This window comes from Pelmatolapia mariae, linkage group LG23 (assembly GCF_036321145.2).
Source record: "Pelmatolapia mariae isolate MD_Pm_ZW linkage group LG23, Pm_UMD_F_2, whole genome shotgun sequence".
NCBI lineage: Eukaryota > Metazoa > Chordata > Actinopteri > Cichliformes > Cichlidae > Pelmatolapia > Pelmatolapia mariae.
In genome coordinates this window covers 32,348,131-32,371,501 of record NC_086246.1, presented here as the reverse complement: position 1 = coordinate 32,371,501, position 23,371 = coordinate 32,348,131, and the positions used below count along the sequence as shown (strand labels likewise).

The window sequence follows — 23,371 nt, the reverse complement described above, 5'->3', positions numbered from 1 at the left end:
ATTGTGTGAGTCACTGAGTCGCATAGTCACGTAAACGCTTAGAAGTGAAAACACTGACACTTGGTGTTGCATATGTTTACTTCCTAAATAAACCCATGAACTCTCTTCTCTGAACCTTATTTTACCTTTAGTTAACTAAAATCGACGTTCTGTTGCACGAACACACTCTGCTGATGCACTTCGATGCTCTTAATCCTTCCCGCTGATTGTCAATGGTAGTTCTTATCGGTAGAGATGTAATACCGTCTGTAATCACAAGCACCGACATTAGACATGAAATCTGAATGTATCCAACACAGTGACATTGTCCACAGTGAAAAACTATCCTGGATATGATGAGCTTGCTTCAGAGTGCCGAGCCCAGCTCTGAAGCTGCTTTTAGATTACATTATCATTCAAAACTATTTGTTTGCTCGCAATGAAAAACTTGTTATTTGAATGTTTTTTTCTTTACAATAATTTTGTGAGTTTCTCTTTGGTGCAGTCTTTACTTCTTCCAACTATGTGTTTACATGCATCTCATGGCATTGCTCTCTGTATACCTGCAGCATGCGGGTGTTTTGTTTTCCATTTTTATTCACTTCCATTTACAGAAGCCCTCTAATTCAGCTACTATTCACACCTATCCAATGTATTCACACCTGTTGCTTTCAGAAAACAATGGAACGTCCAGCTACCCGGGCCCCCACCCCAGACGGTCAACACTTGCGGCTCCCCCATCACCTCTACCACTCAGTAAAGCTCACCGGTTCACAAATTTCTCCATGTGCCTTCACACCTCTTTCCATACTTGAAAGGCATGTAAACAGACTCTCTAAGACACAGGACCCACGCAAAGCAGCTGGGCCAAACTCGGTGCCTCCATCCACCCTGAAGCACTGTGCTGATCAGTTGACTACAGTGTTCACTGACACCTTCAACAAGTCACTGGAGACACGTCACGAGTCATGGACCTCAATGTCTGGACAGACGGACGAGCATGCCACAAGCAACTAAAATCTTCCTATTCGAAGAGAATCACAGCCTGCGCTCCTCTCTCTCTTGGCTGACCTTGACGTGATTTGAACACGCAACCTTCTGATCTGGAGTCAGATGCGCTACCATTGCGCCACAAGGTCCCACAAACCTGCCCCTCTGCCCAAAACATCTGAAAATCTCTGCAAAGCCAGTCCCTCTTCTTTCCACACAAGCAATTTTTCAGCAACTGGAGGTTGTTCAACTTGTGAATGCAAAGAAGTTGTGTCAAAGACGCATGTCATTTCAGACCATGCATGTCAACATGCACACGTAGAATCTCTCTTTATACTTGAAAGGTTCTCCTCTTTGAGAAAAGAATACAAATCGAGGTTTGAAGTGCGCTTGCAGTACTCAATCAAAGGCCTAATATAGTGTCTGTCATTCAGTGCTCACGCTCTGATGAGCTTTGCAAGCCAGCTAGACGAATTCTTAGCGATGCATATTTGTTACTGATGCTTGTCAGAGAAAGAAAGTCCTTGGACAGTGTCTAAAAATAAAAGAACTTACTCTCACACACACCTGAAAAGTGATTGCTCAGAAGGGAGTGCTTTTGTACGTGATGATCTCCTGTCTCAAACACAACCTGCTCTGGAGAGGCTCCTTGTGCCGTCTGCACCAAAATGCTATACATTGGGTAGGAGACCAGTGCTGTCAACCTTGTATGAAATCTTACCTGACTAAAAGACCTTACAGTTCACACACAACAGAATCAATGGTCTCTTCAACGACTGTTAATGGTATTTACCAGAGAAGTGACTTCTGAGTAGGAAGTGGTCTGGCATGTGATGATCTCCAAAAGAACCAGCGCTGTTGGAGCAGGGAGCAGGCGTCTCTCACCACAGTCCAAAAGGGGTAGGTGAGCTAGAGGAGCTGTGATGGCCGAGAGGTTAAGGCGTTGGATTTGAAATCCAATGGGGGGTTCCCCGCGCAGGTTCAAACCCTGCTCACAGCGAAACTGCATTACGGGGGCTTCCTTTTCTGCTAAGACAAGGTTGCAATTAGTCAGAGGAGCTCATATACACAAGTTGCAACGGTGCCCTGGAGCGTTGAGTGACTGACTATTCTACAATCACCAGTTCACACCACTGTATTTACATACTAATCGTTCCTTTACAAAATGTGCTTGTCTCCGAGGAGAGTCCCTCTTCTTCTCTCCAGGCTTTATAAACAATAATGGTCGGAGATGTCGATCAGTGGTATGTGCACAGAGTTTGAATCACATATTAAGACATCAAAATTGTTGCAGGGGGCTACTTGTTATCACTGCTATAGAAAGGCTAGAATGACAAATCTTTACCTCTTAATCCTTTTTGGCTACGTTTGTTTTTCAGTTAGGCGGCAGTACCTGGTCACTGGTCTCCGGGCAAACAGAGCTAGCCATTTGGGTACACCCAAAGCAACACCGTGGTCCAACCGTTATTTTAGCAGCAGGTACACCATTGCCTCCATTGTTGTGTTTGTGTTGCAAACAGGTGATGTCACGCTGTTAAGGTAACAAAGTGAATGGGCTTTGAAGCAGATGTGCGGAACAGGTTAGAGTAACTAGGATTTGGTCCTTAGTGAGGCAACTTCTGGGTTCAGTCTGTTTTGTCCAATCTTATGAAGGTGAATGGCTTCTTCCTGGTAACCTATCCCAGAGCTGTAAGCAAGCCTTTCTGAGCACAGTTGTTTAGTACGTCGTGAAAACCAACGCGCCTAGCAGAGGATGGTCTCGATCCATCGACCTCTGGGTTATGGGCCCAGCACGCTTCCGCTGCGCCACCCTGCTCCACACGCGCCATCACACTAGCGCTGCTTAAAAGTGGGCCTTCAATAACATCTTGCATGAACAAACTGTGGGAATTCTGAAGGTGGACGGTACCTGTTTGATCATTGTCTTTTATAAATCTTTGTCACCTCGGCGTTCAATGCTTCACAGCTTCTTGGACTGCTTGTCAGATCTCGTGTGTGGCCCAACAGATTTTAAGCTAGGGTCACCCAACCATTTCCTCGTTAGCTGCTAACTCTTAAGAATCACTGAGGTTATTGTGTGAGTCACTGAGTCGCATAGTCACGTAAACGCTTAGAAGTGAAAACACTGACACTTGGTGTTGCATATGTTTACTTCCTAAATAAACCCATGAACTCTCTTCTCTGAACCTTATTTTACCTTTAGTTAACTAAAATCGACGTTCTGTTACACGAACACACTCTGCTGATGCACTTCGATGCTCTTAATCCTTCCCGCTGATTGTCAATGGTAGTTCTTATCGGTAGAGATGTAATACCGTCTGTAATCACAAGCACCGACATTAGACATGAAATCTGAATGTATCCAACACAGTGACATTGTCCACAGTGAAAAACTATCCTGGATATGATGAGCTTGCTTCAGAGTGCCGAGCCCAGCTCTGAAGCTGCTTTTAGATTACATTATCATTCAAAACTATTTGTTTGCTCGCAATGAAAAACTTGTTATTTGAATGTTTTTTTCTTTACAATAATTTTGTGAGTTTCTCTTTGGTGCAGTCTTTACTTCTTCCAACTATGTGTTTACATGCATCTCATGGCATTGCTCTCTGTATACCTGCAGCATGCGGGTGTTTTGTTTTCCATTTTTATTCACTTCCATTTACAGAAGCCCTCTAATTCAGCTACTATTCACACCTATCCAATGTATTCACACCTGTTGCTTTCAGAAAACAATGGAACGTCCAGCTACCCGGGCCCCCACCCCAGACGGTCAACACTTGCGGCTCCCCCATCACCTCTACCACTCAGTAAAGCTCACCGGTTCACAAATTTCTCCATGTGCCTTCACACCTCTTTCCATACTTGAAAGGCATGTAAACAGACTCTCTAAGACACAGGACCCACGCAAAGCAGCTGGGCCAAACTCGGTGCCTCCATCCACCCTGAAGCACTGTGCTGATCAGTTGACTACAGTGTTCACTGACACCTTCAACAAGTCACTGGAGACACGTCACGAGTCATGGACCTCAATGTCTGGACAGACGGACGAGCATGCCACAAGCAACTAAAATCTTCCTATTCGAAGAGAATCACAGCCTGCGCTCCTCTCTCTCTTGGCTGACCTTGACGTGATTTGAACACGCAACCTTCTGATCTGGAGTCAGATGCGCTACCATTGCGCCACAAGGTCCCACAAACCTGCCCCTCTGCCCAAAACATCTGAAAATCTCTGCAAAGCCAGTCCCTCTTCTTTCCACACAAGCAATTTTTCAGCAACTGGAGGTTGTTCAACTTGTGAATGCAAAGAAGTTGTGTCAAAGACGCATGTCATTTCAGACCATGCATGTCAACATGCACACGTAGAATCTCTCTTTATACTTGAAAGGTTCTCCTCTTTGAGAAAAGAATACAAATCGAGGTTTGAAGTGCGCTTGCAGTACTCAATCAAAGGCCTAATATAGTGTCTGTCATTCAGTGCTCACGCTCTGATGAGCTTTGCAAGCCAGCTAGACGAATTCTTAGCGATGCATATTTGTTACTGATGCTTGTCAGAGAAAGAAAGTCCTTGGACAGTGTCTAAAAATAAAAGAACTTACTCTCACACACACCTGAAAAGTGATTGCTCAGAAGGGAGTGCTTTTGTACGTGATGATCTCCTGTCTCAAACACAACCTGCTCTGGAGAGGCTCCTTGTGCCGTCTGCACCAAAATGCTATACATTGGGTAGGAGACCAGTGCTGTCAACCTTGTATGAAATCTTACCTGACTAAAAGACCTTACAGTTCACACACAACAGAATCAATGGTCTCTTCAACGACTGTTAATGGTATTTACCAGAGAAGTGACTTCTGAGTAGGAAGTGGTCTGGCATGTGATGATCTCCAAAAGAACCAGCGCTGTTGGAGCAGGGAGCAGGCGTCTCTCACCACAGTCCAAAAGGGGTAGGTGAGCTAGAGGAGCTGTGATGGCCGAGAGGTTAAGGCGTTGGATTTGAAATCCAATGGGGGGTTCCCCGCGCAGGTTCAAACCCTGCTCACAGCGAAACTGCATTACGGGGGCTTCCTTTTCTGCTAAGACAAGGTTGCAATTAGTCAGAGGAGCTCATATACACAAGTTGCAACGGTGCCCTGGAGCGTTGAGTGACTGACTATTCTACAATCACCAGTTCACACCACTGTATTTACATACTAATCGTTCCTTTACAAAATGTGCTTGTCTCCGAGGAGAGTCCCTCTTCTTCTCTCCAGGCTTTATAAACAATAATGGTCGGAGATGTCGATCAGTGGTATGTGCACAGAGTTTGAATCACATATTAAGACATCAAAATTGTTGCAGGGGGCTACTTGTTATCACTGCTATAGAAAGGCTAGAATGACAAATCTTTACCTCTTAATCCTTTTTGGCTACGTTTGTTTTTCAGTTAGGCGGCAGTACCTGGTCACTGGTCTCCGGGCAAACAGAGCTAGCCATTTGGGTACACCCAAAGCAACACCGTGGTCCAACCGTTATTTTAGCAGCAGGTACACCATTGCCTCCATTGTTGTGTTTGTGTTGCAAACAGGTGATGTCACGCTGTTAAGGTAACAAAGTGAATGGGCTTTGAAGCAGATGTGCGGAACAGGTTAGAGTAACTAGGATTTGGTCCTTAGTGAGGCAACTTCTGGGTTCAGTCTGTTTTGTCCAATCTTATGAAGGTGAATGGCTTCTTCCTGGTAACCTATCCCAGAGCTGTAAGCAAGCCTTTCTGAGCACAGTTGTTTAGTACGTCGTGAAAACCAACGCGCCTAGCAGAGGATGGTCTCGATCCATCGACCTCTGGGTTATGGGCCCAGCACGCTTCCGCTGCGCCACCCTGCTCCACACGCGCCATCACACTAGCGCTGCTTAAAAGTGGGCCTTCAATAACATCTTGCATGAACAAACTGTGGGAATTCTGAAGGTGGACGGTACCTGTTTGATCATTGTCTTTTATAAATCTTTGTCACCTCGGCGTTCAATGCTTCACAGCTTCTTGGACTGCTTGTCAGATCTCGTGTGTGGCCCAACAGATTTTAAGCTAGGGTCACCCAACCATTTCCTCGTTAGCTGCTAACTCTTAAGAATCACTGAGGTTATTGTGTGAGTCACTGAGTCGCATAGTCACGTAAACGCTTAGAAGTGAAAACACTGACACTTGGTGTTGCATATGTTTACTTCCTAAATAAACCCATGAACTCTCTTCTCTGAACCTTATTTTACCTTTAGTTAACTAAAATCGACGTTCTGTTACACGAACACACTCTGCTGATGCACTTCGATGCTCTTAATCCTTCCCGCTGATTGTCAATGGTAGTTCTTATCGGTAGAGATGTAATACCGTCTGTAATCACAAGCACCGACATTAGACATGAAATCTGAATGTATCCAACACAGTGACATTGTCCACAGTGAAAAACTATCCTGGATATGATGAGCTTGCTTCAGAGTGCCGAGCCCAGCTCTGAAGCTGCTTTTAGATTACATTATCATTCAAAACTATTTGTTTGCTCGCAATGAAAAACTTGTTATTTGAATGTTTTTTTCTTTACAATAATTTTGTGAGTTTCTCTTTGGTGCAGTCTTTACTTCTTCCAACTATGTGTTTACATGCATCTCATGGCATTGCTCTCTGTATACCTGCAGCATGCGGGTGTTTTGTTTTACATTTTTATTCACTTCCATTTACAGAAGCCCTCTAATTCAGCTACTATTCACACCTATCCAATGTATTCACACCTGTTGCTTTCAGAAAACAATGGAACGTCCAGCTACCCGGGCCCCCACCCCAGACGGTCAACACTTGCGGCTCCCCCATCACCTCTACCACTCAGTAAAGCTCACCGGTTCACAAATTTCTCCATGTGCCTTCACACCTCTTTCCATACTTGAAAGGGATGTAAACAGACTCTCTAAGACACAGGACCCACGCAAAGCAGCTGGGCCAAACTCGGTGCCTCCATCCACCCTGAAGCACTGTGCTGATCAGTTGACTACAGTGTTCACTGACACCTTCAACAAGTCACTGGAGACACGTCACGAGTCATGGACCTCAATGTCTGGACAGACGGACGAGCATGCCACAAGCAACTAAAATCTTCCTATTCGAAGAGAATCACAGCCTGCGGTCCTCTCTCTCTTGGCTGACCTTGACGTGATTTGAACACGCAACCTTCTGATCTGGAGTCAGATGCGCTACCATTGCGCCACAAGGTCCCACAAACCTGCCCCTCTGCCCAAAACATCTGAAAATCTCTGCAAAGCCAGTCCATCTTCTTTCCACACAAGCAATTTTTCAGCAACTGGAGGTTGTTCAACTTGTGAATGCAAAGAAGTTGTGTCAAAGACGCATGTCATTTCAGACCATGCATGTCAACATGCACACGTAGAATCTCTCTTTATACTTGAAAGGTTCTCCTCTTTGAGAAAAGAATACAAATCGAGGTTTGAAGTGCGCTTGCAGTACTCAATCAAAGGCCTAATATAGTGTCTGTCATTCAGTGCTCACGCTCTGATGAGCTTCGCAAGCCAGCTAGACGAATTCTTAGCGATGCATATTTGTTACTGATGCTTGTCAGAGAAAGACAAAGTCCTTGGACAGTGTCTAAAAATAAAAGAACTTACTCTCACACACACCTGAAAAGTGATTGCTCAGAAGGGAGTGCTTTTGTACGTGATGATCTCCTGTCTCAAACACAACCTGCTCTGGAGAGGCTCCTTGTGCCGTCTGCACCAAAATGCTATACATTGGGTAGGAGACCAGTGCTGTCAACCTTGAATGAAATCTTACCTGACTAAAAGACCTTACAGTTCACACACAACAGAATCAATGGTCTCTTCAACGACTGTTAATGGTATTTACCAGAGAAGTGACTTCTGAGTAGGAAGTGGTCTGGCATGTGATGATCTCCAAAAGAACCAGCGCTGTTGGAGCAGGGAGCAGGCGTCTCTCACCACAGTCCAAAAGGGGTAGGTGAGCGAGAGGAGCTGTGATGGCCGAGAGGTTAAGGCGTTGGATTTGAAATCCAATGGGGGGTTCCCCGCGCAGGTTCAAACCCTGCTCACAGCGAAACTGCATTACGGGGGCTTCCTTTTCTGCTAAGACAAGGTTGCAATTAGTCAGAGGAGCTCATATACACAAGTTGCAACGGTGCCCTGGAGCGTTGAGTGACTGACTATTCTACAATCACCAGTTCATACCACTGTATTTACATACTAATCGTTCCTTTACAAAATGTGCTTCCACGGCATGCATTTTTAACTTCTCTTTGATATTTGGGCATATTGGGATCCGACGAATGTAACAACAAAGAATTACCTGATTTGTTTTTTTCTTCTTTTTTTTTTTTAACCAGATTTTTGTTTCTAAGAAAAATGAGAGCCATATATGAGGACATTCATTTAACATTTCGATAGAATAGTGGCAGTATAATGCCCTCGTAAGTGGATATCAGGCCCTTGTAGAGCAAAATGTAATATTCTGGTATAGACCAGGGGTTACCACGGAAAAGAAAACACTGGGAGCCGCAAATACTTTTTGACATCTAAAATGAAGATAACACTGTTATTGTTTTTTTACCTTTATGCTTTGCATAAACAACTAAAGTGTGTTGCTTATGAAATACATGAAGTGCTACAGAGAAAATTAAATTTTATTTATGTAATGAACAAATTCTGAACTCTTAAAAAATATAACAAAAAGGAAAGACACCCAGATGAAGGTCTCTTTTAAATGAAGCTGAAGCTGCACTTAAATTATTCATATAGCAAACAAAAACTGTAGTGAGCCGTCACCCTTATATCACCTTTGGGATTTCGCAGCCTGTACAAAATGTGGGGCTGTGAGCTGCAAAACTACAGCTGGCTGTGTGGGTACACCAACCATGTGTGAAAAGTGGTCAAGAAAGAAAAAAGCATGTTCATGCAAACATCGTCGGGTCTGCCGTGGTATGTTTATGTGGCAGCACAAGGTGGAAATAAAGTAAGTACGCTTCACAGTTTAAAAAGACAACGCCACCCTGGGAATTTCACCCAGAGAATACTAGAGGTAACACTAATCACCAAGAAGGCAGTTAGGTTTGTTATACTCAATACAGAGACGAGGTTCAATGATAAAATAAGCTGACAATTTATTAATTAAAACAACGTTTAAAAGCACAGTCATAAATATCAGTGTACAAGTATGCTAAAAAAGGTATTCAGAGCTGAGGCTTACCAGTGGAGGGCAGGGATGCCACACACAAACTCAAAAAAAGAAGAAAATACACCAAGACAGTGCAGCACACACTCACACTAATAAACTAAACAAGGCAGGTGTGTACACTCAAAGGCTCCCACCACCAAGGCACCCTAGTCTCCTCCACGTCGGCGCTCCGCATCTGAATAAAAGAAACAAAGAAAATTTTAATATATTGCAACAAAACTAATATATATAGCGCTGGGGGATAACCCAACTGCAGGACCACACTGGTGATCTACAGCTAGAAAAAGGGCCTCCCACCAGTGGCGTAACAAAAATCCAAAATACAAATCAAAAACAGTAAAACAACATACAATCTGGATAAAACTCTAAAATCTGGAGCAAACGGAATCGCCGTATTGCTCCAACTTGCCGTCTACACGACTACAAGTTAACGGTCAATCAATATGCACGCCAGCTAAGTCCGATAACCGGCATGCATATGGCCGCTGTCCACGCCGCCGTCCACTGTAAAAGCTGGCAGCAGCAGGGAAAGAAATCTTGCAACGGGAACAGACGGTATAAGCACAGCAAAGCAAAGCAGCAGCACAGCAAAGCAGCAGCCCTTCAGTTTGCGTAGCTTGGCGCAAAACTAAGGCCCACACTTCCAAGTAAGCCGTGTCATAAAACGTAAGCAGAATGGCTCAGAGGAGGCTTCTACAGCTACGACCAGCTGCGATGGAGGCTTCAGAAGAGCAACCCGCAACTAATCTCAGCAACACCAACAGGAAGTCAGGTGACCAAAAAGGAGATCACAGGTAAGCGATCCAGGGACACTCAAATGGCCACTATTTATACTAGCGCCCCCTAATGCGCCAGGCTGAAAGTGGGTTGGACCGAGGGATAACATTCATCCTGCCACAATCTACCCCTCCTTTTTGCATCGTCGCCCCGACGATGGATTACAAAGACACCCAGGTTAATCCCAAGGCCTAAAAAATGCAGAGACAGCATGTATTCTAAGCTCAGAAATAGAGTTTGCAGCCCCTTGTGCCACCTCCCCTGTTGGTCTTGGGAGATGATGGATGTTTGAATGCTGGCTGGCCGTGGACCGTGTGGTTCTTCGCACAACAATATTTCTTGTATCAGAGCTCGTAGTGGGAACAGGAAGAGAGCTAGATGGAACTGGTGCTGCACTCGGAGTAACTGTACAAGTGGCTGGAACATCGGAAGTTCGGTCTTCTGGCGGGAGCAACAGCTCAGAGCTACTTGAAATCACTGCCACTGGGCTGTAAGATGGTGAAACATTTACTTGAGGAGCTCCTATGCTCAGGAATAACAGGTCACTGTCACTTGATGAGTCAGCACCTGCTCAATTAGTGCACTAGGCAGCAAAAGCTGAAGTACCACCTCGGCACCATCAGGGCGATGAACCTGACGATACAGAACTCCATCCCTTTCAATCAGACGATCCCATTGTCGTAGCAGCACCAGAGCAGGTGGGGAAAGCTGCTGTCGCTCCTCAAAGCTGGGTCGCTGCTTCCGTCTCCAGAACACCAGGATCTCCTTTATCACTGGGTCGACCTGTTGGAGGGTATGAAGATCAGGAGTAGTGAGATGGGGCAAAACTGTAATGGCAGCTTGGGATACCTCAGCTGGTCCCAGCCGCAAGGCTTGTTGAAGAGGTTCAGGCAAGGCTGTACCAGGAACCATGGCTTTAATTTCCTGAAGATCGGGTGGATGCTGGCGAGATAAAACGTCTGCATTCGTATTACTCCTTCCTGACCTGTACTTTAAGTCGAAGTCAAACGAAGCGAGCTGAGCTGCCCAGCGCTGTTCAGTAGCCCCAAGTTTAGCAGAAGACAAGTGATTAAGAGGATTGTTGTCGGTGTAAACAATACACTTGTGGCCCAACAAGTACTCTCTAAACTTCTCAGTCATGGCCCACTTAAGTGCCAAAAACTCCAGCTTCATTGAGCTATAATTTAGCATATTGCGCTCAGTAGGCCTCAAACCCCGACTGGCATAGGCTATTGGCCTCACCTTACCTCCCTGCTCCTGGGAGAGCACTGCCCCTAGGCCGCCGTGGCTGGCATCCACTTCTAAAATAAAAGGCAAAGAGAAATCTGCATAAGCAAGCACTGGTGCTGTTGTCAGTTTAGTCTTTAATGCCTCAAAACTTTGAGCACACGCTGCAGTCCAGTTCTCCGCTACACCATGCTCTGACCTCTTCTTTGATTTTCTGCCTCCCCACTCTGCCACCAGTCTATGCAGGGGTGCCGCCAACTTGGCAAAACCCTCTACAAAACGGCGATAATAGCTGGCAAACCCAAGAAAGGAGCGTAGTTCCGAAGCAGTTTTAGGAGACTGCCAGTTAGCCACAACTTCCACCTTACTAGGGTCCGTGGAGACGCCCTGATCGGAGATGACGTGGCCCAAGTAGCGAACCTCCCGCTGGAAAAAGGCACATTTGGCAAGCTTTGCTTTCAAACCCTCCTGCTGAAGCCGACCTAGCACCACATCCAGCCGCTCAAGATGTTGCTGTACTGTTGATGAGAAGATTACAATGTCATCAAGATAGAGAAGCAGAGACTGGCACTGTTGATCACCGAAAAGGCGTTGCATTAGTCTCTGGAAGGTGCTAGGGGCATTACAGAGCCCAAATGGCATTCGGTTCCACTCAAATAGGCCGAAAGGAGTACAGAAGGCAGTCTTGGGCCTATCCTCTTCCGTAACTGGGACCTGATTGTAGCCACTTGCTAAATCCATGGTGGAAAACCAACGGGCACCAGTCAGCGCATCTAGGGACTCTTCAATGCGCGGCAGGGGGAATGCATCTTTCCTTGTCTTGTTGTTCAATTGCCGATAATCAACACACATGCGTGGGCTGCCATCCTTTTTCTTAACGAGCACGATGGGAGAAGCATAGGGGCTGCTACTCTCTCTAATCACCTTGGCCCCTAGTAACTGATTAATATGCTCTTTCACAACCTCATAGTCTGAAGGGGGGATGCGCCTATAACGCTGCCGCACGGGGATATCATCTAAGAGCGGAATGTCATGGGAGATCAAGTTAGTGCAACCCAAATCAGTGTCATGAGCAGAAAAGACCGAGCTGTATTTCTTAAGGAGAGACCTCACCTGTCCCTGTTCCTCTGCTGACAGTTTAGACAAATCAATTCTTGCCATCTGATCCTGCACAGTAGGGGTTGCGGTGTGAGAGGCCATTGTTGCTACATTCGAGGGTATTTCTGTCACACCAGCAGGCAAACTGACCACGTAAACATCCTCCAGGGTCCCTATAACAGTCCTGGGATGAAGCAAAACCGCCATGGTCCCTACATTAACAACTGGTATGTATGCAGTACCTCTAACCACTCGAACCAATGCAGGGGACGCTAAAAGTCCAGCAGGCAAGTTAACATCATTGGGTTCAAATAACACGGTGGCACCTGAATATTGCTCAGAACAGGTGGCAGCCACTATTTTCATTACACCACCCGGAATGCAACATGCTCGCTTACCTCTCACTCTCACATGGCCAGACAAATCCAGTGGGGCTCTTATACTAACATCATGGCACTTTTGCAGCGCATGCACAAGGGGTTTAGGGGCCTCTGTGACAGAGCCCAAACTAAACAATGCTTCACCATGTTGCCCAAAAAGCTCGTGGTAACACTTCCGAATTACATTCATCCCCAATACACCCGGAACCGTGGAAGGTCCTGCACCTGGAAGATCTTTAACGATCAACACGCCACACTGTGGAAGAAACTTACCACAGAGCTCTACACTTAGCTCGATATAACCAAGGTAGGGAATAGACAAACCATTAGCCGCTTTAAGCTGCAACCAATGACAAGCTTGGAGGCGCTCTTGACCCCAGGACTCAAAATGCTGGCAGAAAAAGCTTTCAGTAATGGTGGAGACCATAGACCCCGTATCAACCAAACAAGATACTTTTACACCGCCCATGTCCACATCTATATGCGGACAGGATGAAATTAATTTGGAGGCTGCCTCTGGACCATTAGAAACAACCCTTGAGCCAATAGACACCCCACCCGAACTGTGGCTCGGCAATACGGAGGGTGCTAGTTTTCCGAAGCCGTATTTAAAGGAGAGTGCCTCCGATTATGCAGAGGGGCCTGCGAAGGAGGCAGGGAACGAAGAACACGTTCCCCATCACACTCCCGAGCAAAATGTCCAGGTTGCTGACAACGTCGGCATATAATAGAATCGCTCCGTCCTGAGCGAGACATTCGATGGGGGCCCTGCAATCGAGCAATGCTCTGAGTGAGCTGATTAAGTTGCTCCTGCTGGCGCTTTAACAATTCCTTCATCTCACTCATCTCAGACAAATGGGTGGACTGGGCTATTCCTGAAGGACCACTATGGACCCCATACTGAATGCCATAGACAGAAGGGACCGAACTGCTTCTATGTCTAACACCACTAGGCAACCCTTCGCGTTCCCACCTAATAGCTTCCCCTCTAATCTCCAGCAATGTCAGGGTTGGCTGCCTCCTTACTAGCTGCTTTAACTCGCGCCGCAACGTGCTGTCTAAGACCTGTTCAACAAATTGATCTCTTAATAAAACATCAGCATTGGGCATGCCATTAGGGGCACTCGATTTAACTTTTTCCATAAGACCCAGGAGAGCGAGGGAAAACTCTTGCAGTGTCTCATTTTCCTGCTGTTTTCTAGAGAAGAAAGCTTCCTGCAATGCTACATAGGAGTCTGAACAGCCATAAAGTTCTTGCAATATAGTGATGATCTTAGCGGGATCAGTCCTCTCTGCACTAGAGCGATATTTGATCTCCTCATGTGCTTCCCCTTCCAGGTGGTCAAACAGGAAAAATGCTTTATCAGCCAAAGACAAATGACGTGCTCTAGCGCAGCCTTCTATTTCCTCCAACCATTCATTCAACCCTATACCTGATTTTCCTCTAAACATAGGGCATTTTCTGTCACGGGGCACAAAAACTAGTCTCTCTGCTACAGAGACACTAGCAGTTGGAGGGTTAACAGATGATGCAGTTGAAGTAGAAGGTGTATCACTAGTACCGGACCCAACAGCCCTCTCCTGACGCAGCCTCTCATTGTCTGCTTTCAGCTGCGCAATCAAGTCCCTGAGTTCCTGTAACTCTTCCTCCATCTCTGTAACACAGCTGTGGAATCCCACACCAAAGTAGCTGCTGCTTTGCTTTTATCCTGTACAAAATAAATTTTAAAAAACAGTTTACGTTACACCAGAAAATAAAAAGGAACACACGTCTCTGTTTTTAAAGAGTATATCCTGTCGACAACGCCAAGTTTGTGGCAGCACAAGGTGGAAATAAAGTAAGTACGCTTCACAGTTTAAAAAGACAACGCCACCCTGGGAATTTCACCCAGAGAATACTAGAGGTAACACTAATCACCAAGAAGGCAGTTAGGTTTGTTATACTCAATACAGAGACGAGGTTCAATGATAAAATAAGCTGACAATTTATTAATTAAAACAACGTTTAAAAGCACAGTCATAAATATCAGTGTACAAGTATGCTAAAAAAGGTATTCAGAGCTGAGGCTTACCAGTGGAGGGCAGGGATGCCACACACAAACTCAAAAAAAGAAGAAAATACACCAAGACAGTGCAGCACACACTCACACTAATAAACTAAACAAGGCAGGTGTGTACACTCAAAGGCTCCCACCACCAAGGCACCCTAGTCTCCTCCACGTCGGCGCTCCGCATCTGAATAAAAGAAACAAAGAAAATTTTAATATATTGCAACAAAACTAATATATATAGCGCTGGGGGATAACCCAACTGCAGGACCACACTGGTGATCTACAGCTAGAAAAAGGGCCTCCCACCAGTGGCGTAACAAAAATCCAAAATACAAATCAAAAACAGTAAAACAACATACAATCTGGATAAAACTCTAAAATCTGGAGCAAACGGAATCGCCGTATTGCTCCAACTTGCCGTCTACACGACTACAAGTTAACGGTCAATCAATATGCACGCCAGCTAAGTCCGATAACCGGCATGCATATGGCCGCTGTCCACGCCGCCGTCCACTGTAAAAGCTGGCAGCAGCAGGGAAAGAAATCTTGCAACGGGAACAGACGGTATAAGCACAGCAAAGCAAAGCAGCAGCACAGCAAAGCAGCAGCCCTTCAGTTTGCGTAGCTTGGCGCAAAACTAAGGCCCACACTTCCAAGTAAGCCGTGTCATAAAACGTAAGCAGAATGGCTCAGAGGAGGCTTCTACAGCTACGACCAGCTGCGATGGAGGCTTCAGAAGAGCAACCCGCAACTAATCTCAGCAACACCAACAGGAAGTCAGGTGACCAAAAAGGAGATCACAGGTAAGCGATCCAGGGACACTCAAATGGCCACTATTTATACTAGCGCCCCCTAATGCGCCAGGCTGAAAGTGGGTTGGACCGAGGGATAACATTCATCCTGCCACAATCTACCCCTCCTTTTTGCATCGTCGCCCCGACGATGGATTACAAAGACACCCAGGTTAATCCCAAGGCCTAAAAAATGCAGAGACAGCATGTATTCTAAGCTCAGAAATAGAGTTTGCAGCCCCTTGTGCCACCTCCCCTGTTGGTCTTGGGAGATGATGGATGTTTGAATGCTGGCTGGCCGTGGACCGTGTGGTTCTTCGCACAACAATATTTCTTGTATCAGAGCTCGTAGTGGGAACAGGAAGAGAGCTAGATGGAACTGGTGCTGCACTCGGAGTAACTGTACAAGTGGCTGGAACATCGGAAGTTCGGTCTTCTGGCGGGAGCAACAGCTCAGAGCTACTTGAAATCACTGCCACTGGGCTGTAAGATGGTGAAACATTTACTTGAGGAGCTCCTATGCTCAGGAATAACAGGTCACTGTCACTTGATGAGTCAGCACCTGCTCAATTAGTGCACTAGGCAGCAAAAGCTGAAGTACCACCTCGGCACCATCAGGGCGATGAACCTGACGATACAGAACTCCATCCCTTTCAATCAGACGATCCCATTGTCGTAGCAGCACCAGAGCAGGTGGGGAAAGCTGCTGTCGCTCCTCAAAGCTGGGTCGCTGCTTCCGTCTCCAGAACACCAGGATCTCCTTTATCACTGGGTCGACCTGTTGGAGGGTATGAAGATCAGGAGTAGTGAGATGGGGCAAAACTGTAATGGCAGCTTGGGATACCTCAGCTGGTCCCAGCCGCAAGGCTTGTTGAAGAGGTTCAGGCAAGGCTGTACCAGGAACCATGGCTTTAATTTCCTGAAGATCGGGTGGATGCTGGCGAGATAAAACGTCTGCATTCGTATTACTCCTTCCTGACCTGTACTTTAAGTCGAAGTCAAACGAAGCGAGCTGAGCTGCCCAGCGCTGTTCAGTAGCCCCAAGTTTAGCAGAAGACAAGTGATTAAGAGGATTGTTGTCGGTGTAAACAATACACTTGTGGCCCAACAAGTACTCTCTAAACTTCTCAGTCATGGCCCACTTAAGTGCCAAAAACTCCAGCTTCATTGAGCTATAATTTAGCATATTGCGCTCAGTAGGCCTCAAACCCCGACTGGCATAGGCTATTGGCCTCACCTTACCTCCCTGCTCCTGGGAGAGCACTGCCCCTAGGCCGCCGTGGCTGGCATCCACTTCTAAAATAAAAGGCAAAGAGAAATCTGCATAAGCAAGCACTGGTGCTGTTGTCAGTTTAGTCTTTAATGCCTCAAAACTTTGAGCACACGCTGCAGTCCAGTTCTCCGCTACACCATGCTCTGACCTCTTCTTTGATTTTCTGCCTCCCCACTCTGCCACCAGTCTATGCAGGGGTGCCGCCAACTTGGCAAAACCCTCTACAAAACGGCGATAATAGCTGGCAAACCCAAGAAAGGAGCGTAGTTCCGAAGCAGTTTTAGGAGACTGCCAGTTAGCCACAACTTCCACCTTACTAGGGTCCGTGGAGACGCCCTGATCGGAGATGACGTGGCCCAAGTAGCGAACCTCCCGCTGGAAAAAGGCACATTTGGCAAGCTTTGCTTTCAAACCCTCCTGCTGAAGCCGACCTAGCACCACATCCAGCCGCTCAAGATGTTGCTGTACTGTTGATGAGAAGATTACAATGTCATCAAGATAGAGAAGCAGAGACTGGCACTGTTGATCACCGAAAAGGCGTTGCATTAGTCTCTGGAAGGTGCTAGGGGCATTACAGAGCCCAAATGGCATTCGGTTCCACTCAAATAGGCCGAAAGGAGTACAGAAGGCAGTCTTGGGCCTATCCTCTTCCGTAACTGGGACCTGATTGTAGCCACTTGCTAAATCCATGGTGGAAAACCAACGGGCACCAGTCAGCGCATCTAGGGACTCTTCAATGCGCGGCAGGGGGAATGCATCTTTCCTTGTCTTGTTGTTCAATTGCCGATAATCAACACACATGCGTGGGCTGCCATCCTTTTTCTTAACGAGCACGATGGGAGAAGCATAGGGGCTGCTACTCTCTCTAATCACCTTGGCCCCTAGTAACTGATTAATATGCTCTTTCACAACCTCATAGTCTGAAGGGGGGATGCGCCTATAACGCTGCCGCACGGGGATATCATCTAAGAGCGGAATGTCATGGGAGATCAAGTTAGTGCAACCCAAATCAGTGTCATGAGCAGAAAAGACCGAGCTGTATTTCTTAAGGAGAGACCTCACCTGTCCCTGTTCCTCTGCTGACAGTTTAGACAAATCAATTCTTGCCATCTGATCCTGCACAGTAGGGGTTGCGGTGTGAGAGGCCATTGTTGCTACATTCGAGGGTATTTCTGTCACACCAGCAGGCAAACTGACCACGTAAACATCCTCCAGGGTCCCTATAACAGTCCTGGGATGAAGCAAAACCGCCATGGTCCCTACATTAACAACTGGTATGTATGCAGTACCTCTAACCACTCGAACCAATGCAGGGGACGCTAAAAGTCCAGCAGGCAAGTTAACATCATTGGGTTCAAATAACACGGTGGCACCTGAATATTGCTCAGAACAGGTGGCAGCCACTATTTTCATTACACCACCCGGAATGCAACATGCTCGCTTACCTCTCACTCTCACATGGCCAGACAAATCCAGTGGGGCTCTTATACTAACATCATGGCACTTTTGCAGCGCATGCACAAGGGGTTTAGGGGCCTCTGTGACAGAGCCCAAACTAAACAATGCTTCACCATGTTGCCCAAAAAGCTCGTGGTAACACTTCCGAATTACATTCATCCCCAATACACCCGGAACCGTGGAAGGTCCTGCACCTGGAAGATCTTTAACGATCAACACGCCACACTGTGGAAGAAACTTACCACAGAGCTCTACACTTAGCTCGATATAACCAAGGTAGGGAATAGACAAACCATTAGCCGCTTTAAGCTGCAACCAATGACAAGCTTGGAGGCGCTCTTGACCCCAGGACTCAAAATGCTGGCAGAAAAAGCTTTCAGTAATGGTGGAGACCATAGACCCCGTATCAACCAAACAAGATACTTTTACACCGCCCATGTCCACATCTATATGCGGACAGGATGAAATTAATTTGGAGGCTGCCTCTGGACCATTAGAAACAACCCTTGAGCCAATAGACACCCCACCCGAACTGTGGCTCGGCAATACGGAGGGTGCTAGTTTTCCGAAGCCGTATTTAAAGGAGAGTGCCTCCGATTATGCAGAGGGGCCTGCGAAGGAGGCAGGGAACGAAGAACACGTTCCCCATCACACTCCCGAGCAAAATGTCCAGGTTGCTGACAACGTCGGCATATAATAGAATCGCTCCGTCCTGAGCGAGACATTCGATGGGGGCCCTGCAATCGAGCAATGCTCTGAGTGAGCTGATTAAGTTGCTCCTGCTGGCGCTTTAACAATTCCTTCATCTCACTCATCTCAGACAAATGGGTGGACTGGGCTATTCCTGAAGGACCACTATGGACCCCATACTGAATGCCATAGACAGAAGGGACCGAACTGCTTCTATGTCTAACACCACTAGGCAACCCTTCGCGTTCCCACCTAATAGCTTCCCCTCTAATCTCCAGCAATGTCAGGGTTGGCTGCCTCCTTACTAGCTGCTTTAACTCGCGCCGCAACGTGCTGTCTAAGACCTGTTCAACAAATTGATCTCTTAATAAAACATCAGCATTGGGCATGCCATTAGGGGCACTCGATTTAACTTTTTCCATAAGACCCAGGAGAGCGAGGGAAAACTCTTGCAGTGTCTCATTTTCCTGCTGTTTTCTAGAGAAGAAAGCTTCCTGCAATGCTACATAGGAGTCTGAACAGCCATAAAGTTCTTGCAATATAGTGATGATCTTAGCGGGATCAGTCCTCTCTGCACTAGAGCGATATTTGATCTCCTCATGTGCTTCCCCTTCCAGGTGGTCAAACAGGAAAAATGCTTTATCAGCCAAAGACAAATGACGTGCTCTAGCGCAGCCTTCTATTTCCTCCAACCATTCATTCAACCCTATACCTGATTTTCCTCTAAACATAGGGCATTTTCTGTCACGGGGCACAAAAACTAGTCTCTCTGCTACAGAGACACTAGCAGTTGGAGGGTTAACAGATGATGCAGTTGAAGTAGAAGGTGTATCACTAGTACCGGACCCAACAGCCCTCTCCTGACGCAGCCTCTCATTGTCTGCTTTCAGCTGCGCAATCAAGTCCCTGAGTTCCTGTAACTCTTCCTCCATCTCTGTAACACAGCTGTGGAATCCCACACCAAAGTAGCTGCTGCTTTGCTTTTATCCTGTACAAAATAAATTTTAAAAAACAGTTTACGTTACACCAGAAAATAAAAAGGAACACACGTCTCTGTTTTTAAAGAGTATATCCTGTCGACAACGCCAAGTTTGTGGCAGCACAAGGTGGAAATAAAGTAAGTACGCTTCACAGTTTAAAAAGACAACGCCACCCTGGGAATTTCACCCAGAGAATACTAGAGGTAACACTAATCACCAAGAAGGCAGTTAGGTTTGTTATACTCAATACAGAGACGAGGTTCAATGATAAAATAAGCTGACAATTTATTAATTAAAACAACGTTTAAAAGCACAGTCATAAATATCAGTGTACAAGTATGCTAAAAAAGGTATTCAGAGCTGAGGCTTACCAGTGGAGGGCAGGGATGCCACACACAAACTCAAAAAAAGAAGAAAATACACCAAGACAGTGCAGCACACACTCACACTAATAAACTAAACAAGGCAGGTGTGTACACTCAAAGGCTCCCACCACCAAGGCACCCTAGTCTCCTCCACGTCGGCGCTCCGCATCTGAATAAAAGAAACAAAGAAAATTTTAATATATTGCAACAAAACTAATATATATAGCGCTGGGGGATAACCCAACTGCAGGACCACACTGGTGATCTACAGCTAGAAAAAGGGCCTCCCACCAGTGGCGTAACAAAAATCCAAAATACAAATCAAAAACAGTAAAACAACATACAATCTGGATAAAACTCTAAAATCTGGAGCAAACGGAATCGCCGTATTGCTCCAACTTGCCGTCTACACGACTACAAGTTAACGGTCAATCAATATGCACGCCAGCTAAGTCCGATAACCGGCATGCATATGGCCGCTGTCCACGCCGCCGTCCACTGTAAAAGCTGGCAGCAGCAGGGAAAGAAATCTTGCAACGGGAACAGACGGTATAAGCACAGCAAAGCAAAGCAGCAGCACAGCAAAGCAGCAGCCCTTCAGTTTGCGTAGCTTGGCGCAAAACTAAGGCCCACACTTCCAAGTAAGCCGTGTCATAAAACGTAAGCAGAATGGCTCAGAGGAGGCTTCTACAGCTACGACCAGCTGCGATGGAGGCTTCAGAAGAGCAACCCGCAACTAATCTCAGCAACACCAACAGGAAGTCAGGTGACCAAAAAGGAGATCACAGGTAAGCGATCCAGGGACACTCAAATGGCCACTATTTATACTAGCGCCCCCTAATGCGCCAGGCTGAAAGTGGGTTGGACCGAGGGATAACATTCATCCTGCCACAATCACAATGGGACATCTGCTCCTGAACCTCTGCGCACAGCGCGTGCAGACCGTGGCTGTACGAAGTCGCTAGCAAGCTGTCATCTGTGAGGCGTGAACTGTGTTTGTTGTTACCATAGTTCATGGAGGAGAATAGCTGCTCACATACGTATGTGGATCCGAAGACTAAAAAGCCGCATGCGGCTCCGGAGCCGCATTTTGTGAAGTCCACATATGTGGATGCCAGGTCCTAGGAGGTTAAAGCCTTTCGAATGTATTTTCCACATGTTGTGTTCTTCACACAGTCGCATCAAAAAACCAAGATGGCTGCTGATTGGGAAAACTGTGTTTGTTACTCTTAGCAATCCAACAAACATCACGAAAAGAACTTAACATCTAAAAGATTGGTTACGACTTGTATCCTCACAAAGAAGTTCTGCTTCATTTTGTGTGAGTATTTCCACAAATTCTGAAGTTTAGGGTCCTTTTTTTCATCACATGTGCTCTACAAGTAACACCTGGCCTATTGGATTACCTGGAGCCTGGAATTCATTTTGTCTGCTAACAATTTAAATTGGTGATCAAGAAACATGACAACTAAGAGGCTAACAGAAGATATTGAAGAAGTTAAGAAGTCTCTTAACTTCATGTCAGAGGAATTGAGTAAGGTGGTGAAACAGCAAGCAGGACTACTGGACTTAATTGAAGAAATAAGACAACTGAAGATTGTGATTAAGGAAAAAGATAAGAAGATTGAAGAGCTGGAAAAAAGAGTTGACGATTTGGAGCAATATACAAGAATGGAAGATGTGATTATTTCTGGACTGAAGACAAATCACTACACCTATGCACGGAGTACAGCAGGTGACAAGGAGGGGGAAGATGCACCAAGAGCTGAAAAGGATTTGCTTGAGCAGCAAGTTATTCAGTTTTTCAAAGACAAAGACATTCTTTTGGATAGTAAAAACATAGCTGCATGTCATACTGTTCCACAAAAACATACCAAGATGCCAACTATCATACTACGATTTGTGAACAGGAAATATAAAGTTGAACTGTTAAAGATGGGAAAGAAGTTAAAGGGAACCGGCGTATATGTGAATGAGCATCTCACCAAGAGAAATGCTGAAATTGCACGACAGGCAAGACTATTGAAGAAGGAAAGGCACATCCAAGATACCTGGACCAGGAACTGTAAGGTATTCATAAGACTTAATGGGACACCAGAACAAGCTAAAGTAATTGTTGTCAGAGACATTGCAGATCTTGAGAGATTTAAACTAAAGAAATAGAGTTCAGTGTGGAAAAGAATTGTGTTGCTGACTGTGATATGAACAACATCTGTAAGTGTGAGAAAAAATAACTATGCATGTGAATGTGTGAACAAAAAAAAAAAGGAATATTTTGGATCTCATGATTATAAATTTTATGAGTTGGACAGTAGTATTGATCCAGATATCCACCTCTATCAGAATGTTGATATGACATGTGAATATTATAATGGGGAAGAGTTGGATCCCAAGATAAAAGGTTTTTCATTAATCCACTTTAACAGTCGGAGTCTTTACAGTAATTTTTCTAAAATCAAAGCGTATCTTGATCAATTCCAAAATAAGTTTGCAGTGGTAGCAATTTCAGAAACATGGTTGAATGACGACAAAGAATTGCAAGATGGACTAGAGGGCTATGAAATGTTTTGGCAAAATAGGAAGAATAGAAGAGGAGGAGGTGTTGCTATGTTTGTTTTTTCGTATCTTAAATGTAAAGTTGTTAATAATATGACTGCTGTGATTGATAACTTGATGGAATGTTTAACCATTGAAATTCAGTGTGAAAGATCGAGAAACATATTAGTTAGCTGCATTTATCGTACACCTGCATCCTGTATAGATCAGTTTACCAAAGAAATTTCTGTAATATTAGAAAAACACAAAGAGAAGGTGACTTTTTTTTGTGGTGATTTTAGCATTGATTTATTGAAGGCAAACGACCATAATAAGACTTCAGAATTTATTGATACAATGTTTAGTTTTGGATTCCATCCGTTGATTCTAAAGCCGAGCAGAATAATGATGGACAGTGCTACTTTGATCGACAATATTTTTGTTAATAAGATCGACGGCAAGATACATAGTGGACTGTTAGTCACAGATGTAAGTGATCACTTGCCTGTCTTTTCAGTGTTTGAAATGAACAATCAACTTCATTTTCAAGAGGAAAAGC

The 23,371-nt window shown here is 45.5% G+C and overlaps 1 protein-coding gene and 6 non-coding genes across 7 annotated transcripts; 3 read left to right on the top strand and 4 right to left on the bottom strand.

Annotated features, from left to right (window-relative positions):
- Positions 1–1,046: 1,046 nt before the first annotated feature.
- On the bottom strand, positions 1,047–1,118 carry trnaw-cca (transfer RNA tryptophan (anticodon CCA)). The gene has a single exon. It is a non-coding gene; the product is annotated as a tRNA-Trp (tRNA).
- A 768-nt stretch (positions 1,119–1,886) lies between these two features.
- trnas-uga (transfer RNA serine (anticodon UGA)) lies at positions 1,887–1,969 on the top strand. Its single transcript has one exon. It is a non-coding gene; the product is annotated as a tRNA-Ser (tRNA).
- A 2,118-nt stretch (positions 1,970–4,087) lies between these two features.
- Positions 4,088–4,159, bottom strand: trnaw-cca (transfer RNA tryptophan (anticodon CCA)). Its single transcript has one exon. It is a non-coding gene; the product is annotated as a tRNA-Trp (tRNA).
- A 768-nt stretch (positions 4,160–4,927) lies between these two features.
- On the top strand, positions 4,928–5,010 carry trnas-uga (transfer RNA serine (anticodon UGA)). Its single transcript has one exon. It is a non-coding gene; the product is annotated as a tRNA-Ser (tRNA).
- Positions 5,011–7,128: 2,118 nt separating this feature from the next.
- On the bottom strand, positions 7,129–7,200 carry trnaw-cca (transfer RNA tryptophan (anticodon CCA)). The gene has a single exon. It is a non-coding gene; the product is annotated as a tRNA-Trp (tRNA).
- Positions 7,201–7,970: 770 nt separating this feature from the next.
- Positions 7,971–8,053, top strand: trnas-uga (transfer RNA serine (anticodon UGA)). The gene has a single exon. It is a non-coding gene; the product is annotated as a tRNA-Ser (tRNA).
- A 2,439-nt stretch (positions 8,054–10,492) lies between these two features.
- On the bottom strand, positions 10,493–18,038 carry LOC135932296 (uncharacterized). Its single transcript, XM_065469694.1, has 2 exons — positions 16,046–18,038; positions 10,493–12,207 (listed from the first exon to the last, which is right to left on the bottom strand). Exons 1-2 carry the CDS (start codon positions 18,036–18,038, stop codon positions 10,493–10,495), a joined length of 3,708 nt encoding a protein of 1,235 aa, XP_065325766.1.
- Positions 18,039–23,371: the final 5,333 nt, after the last annotated feature.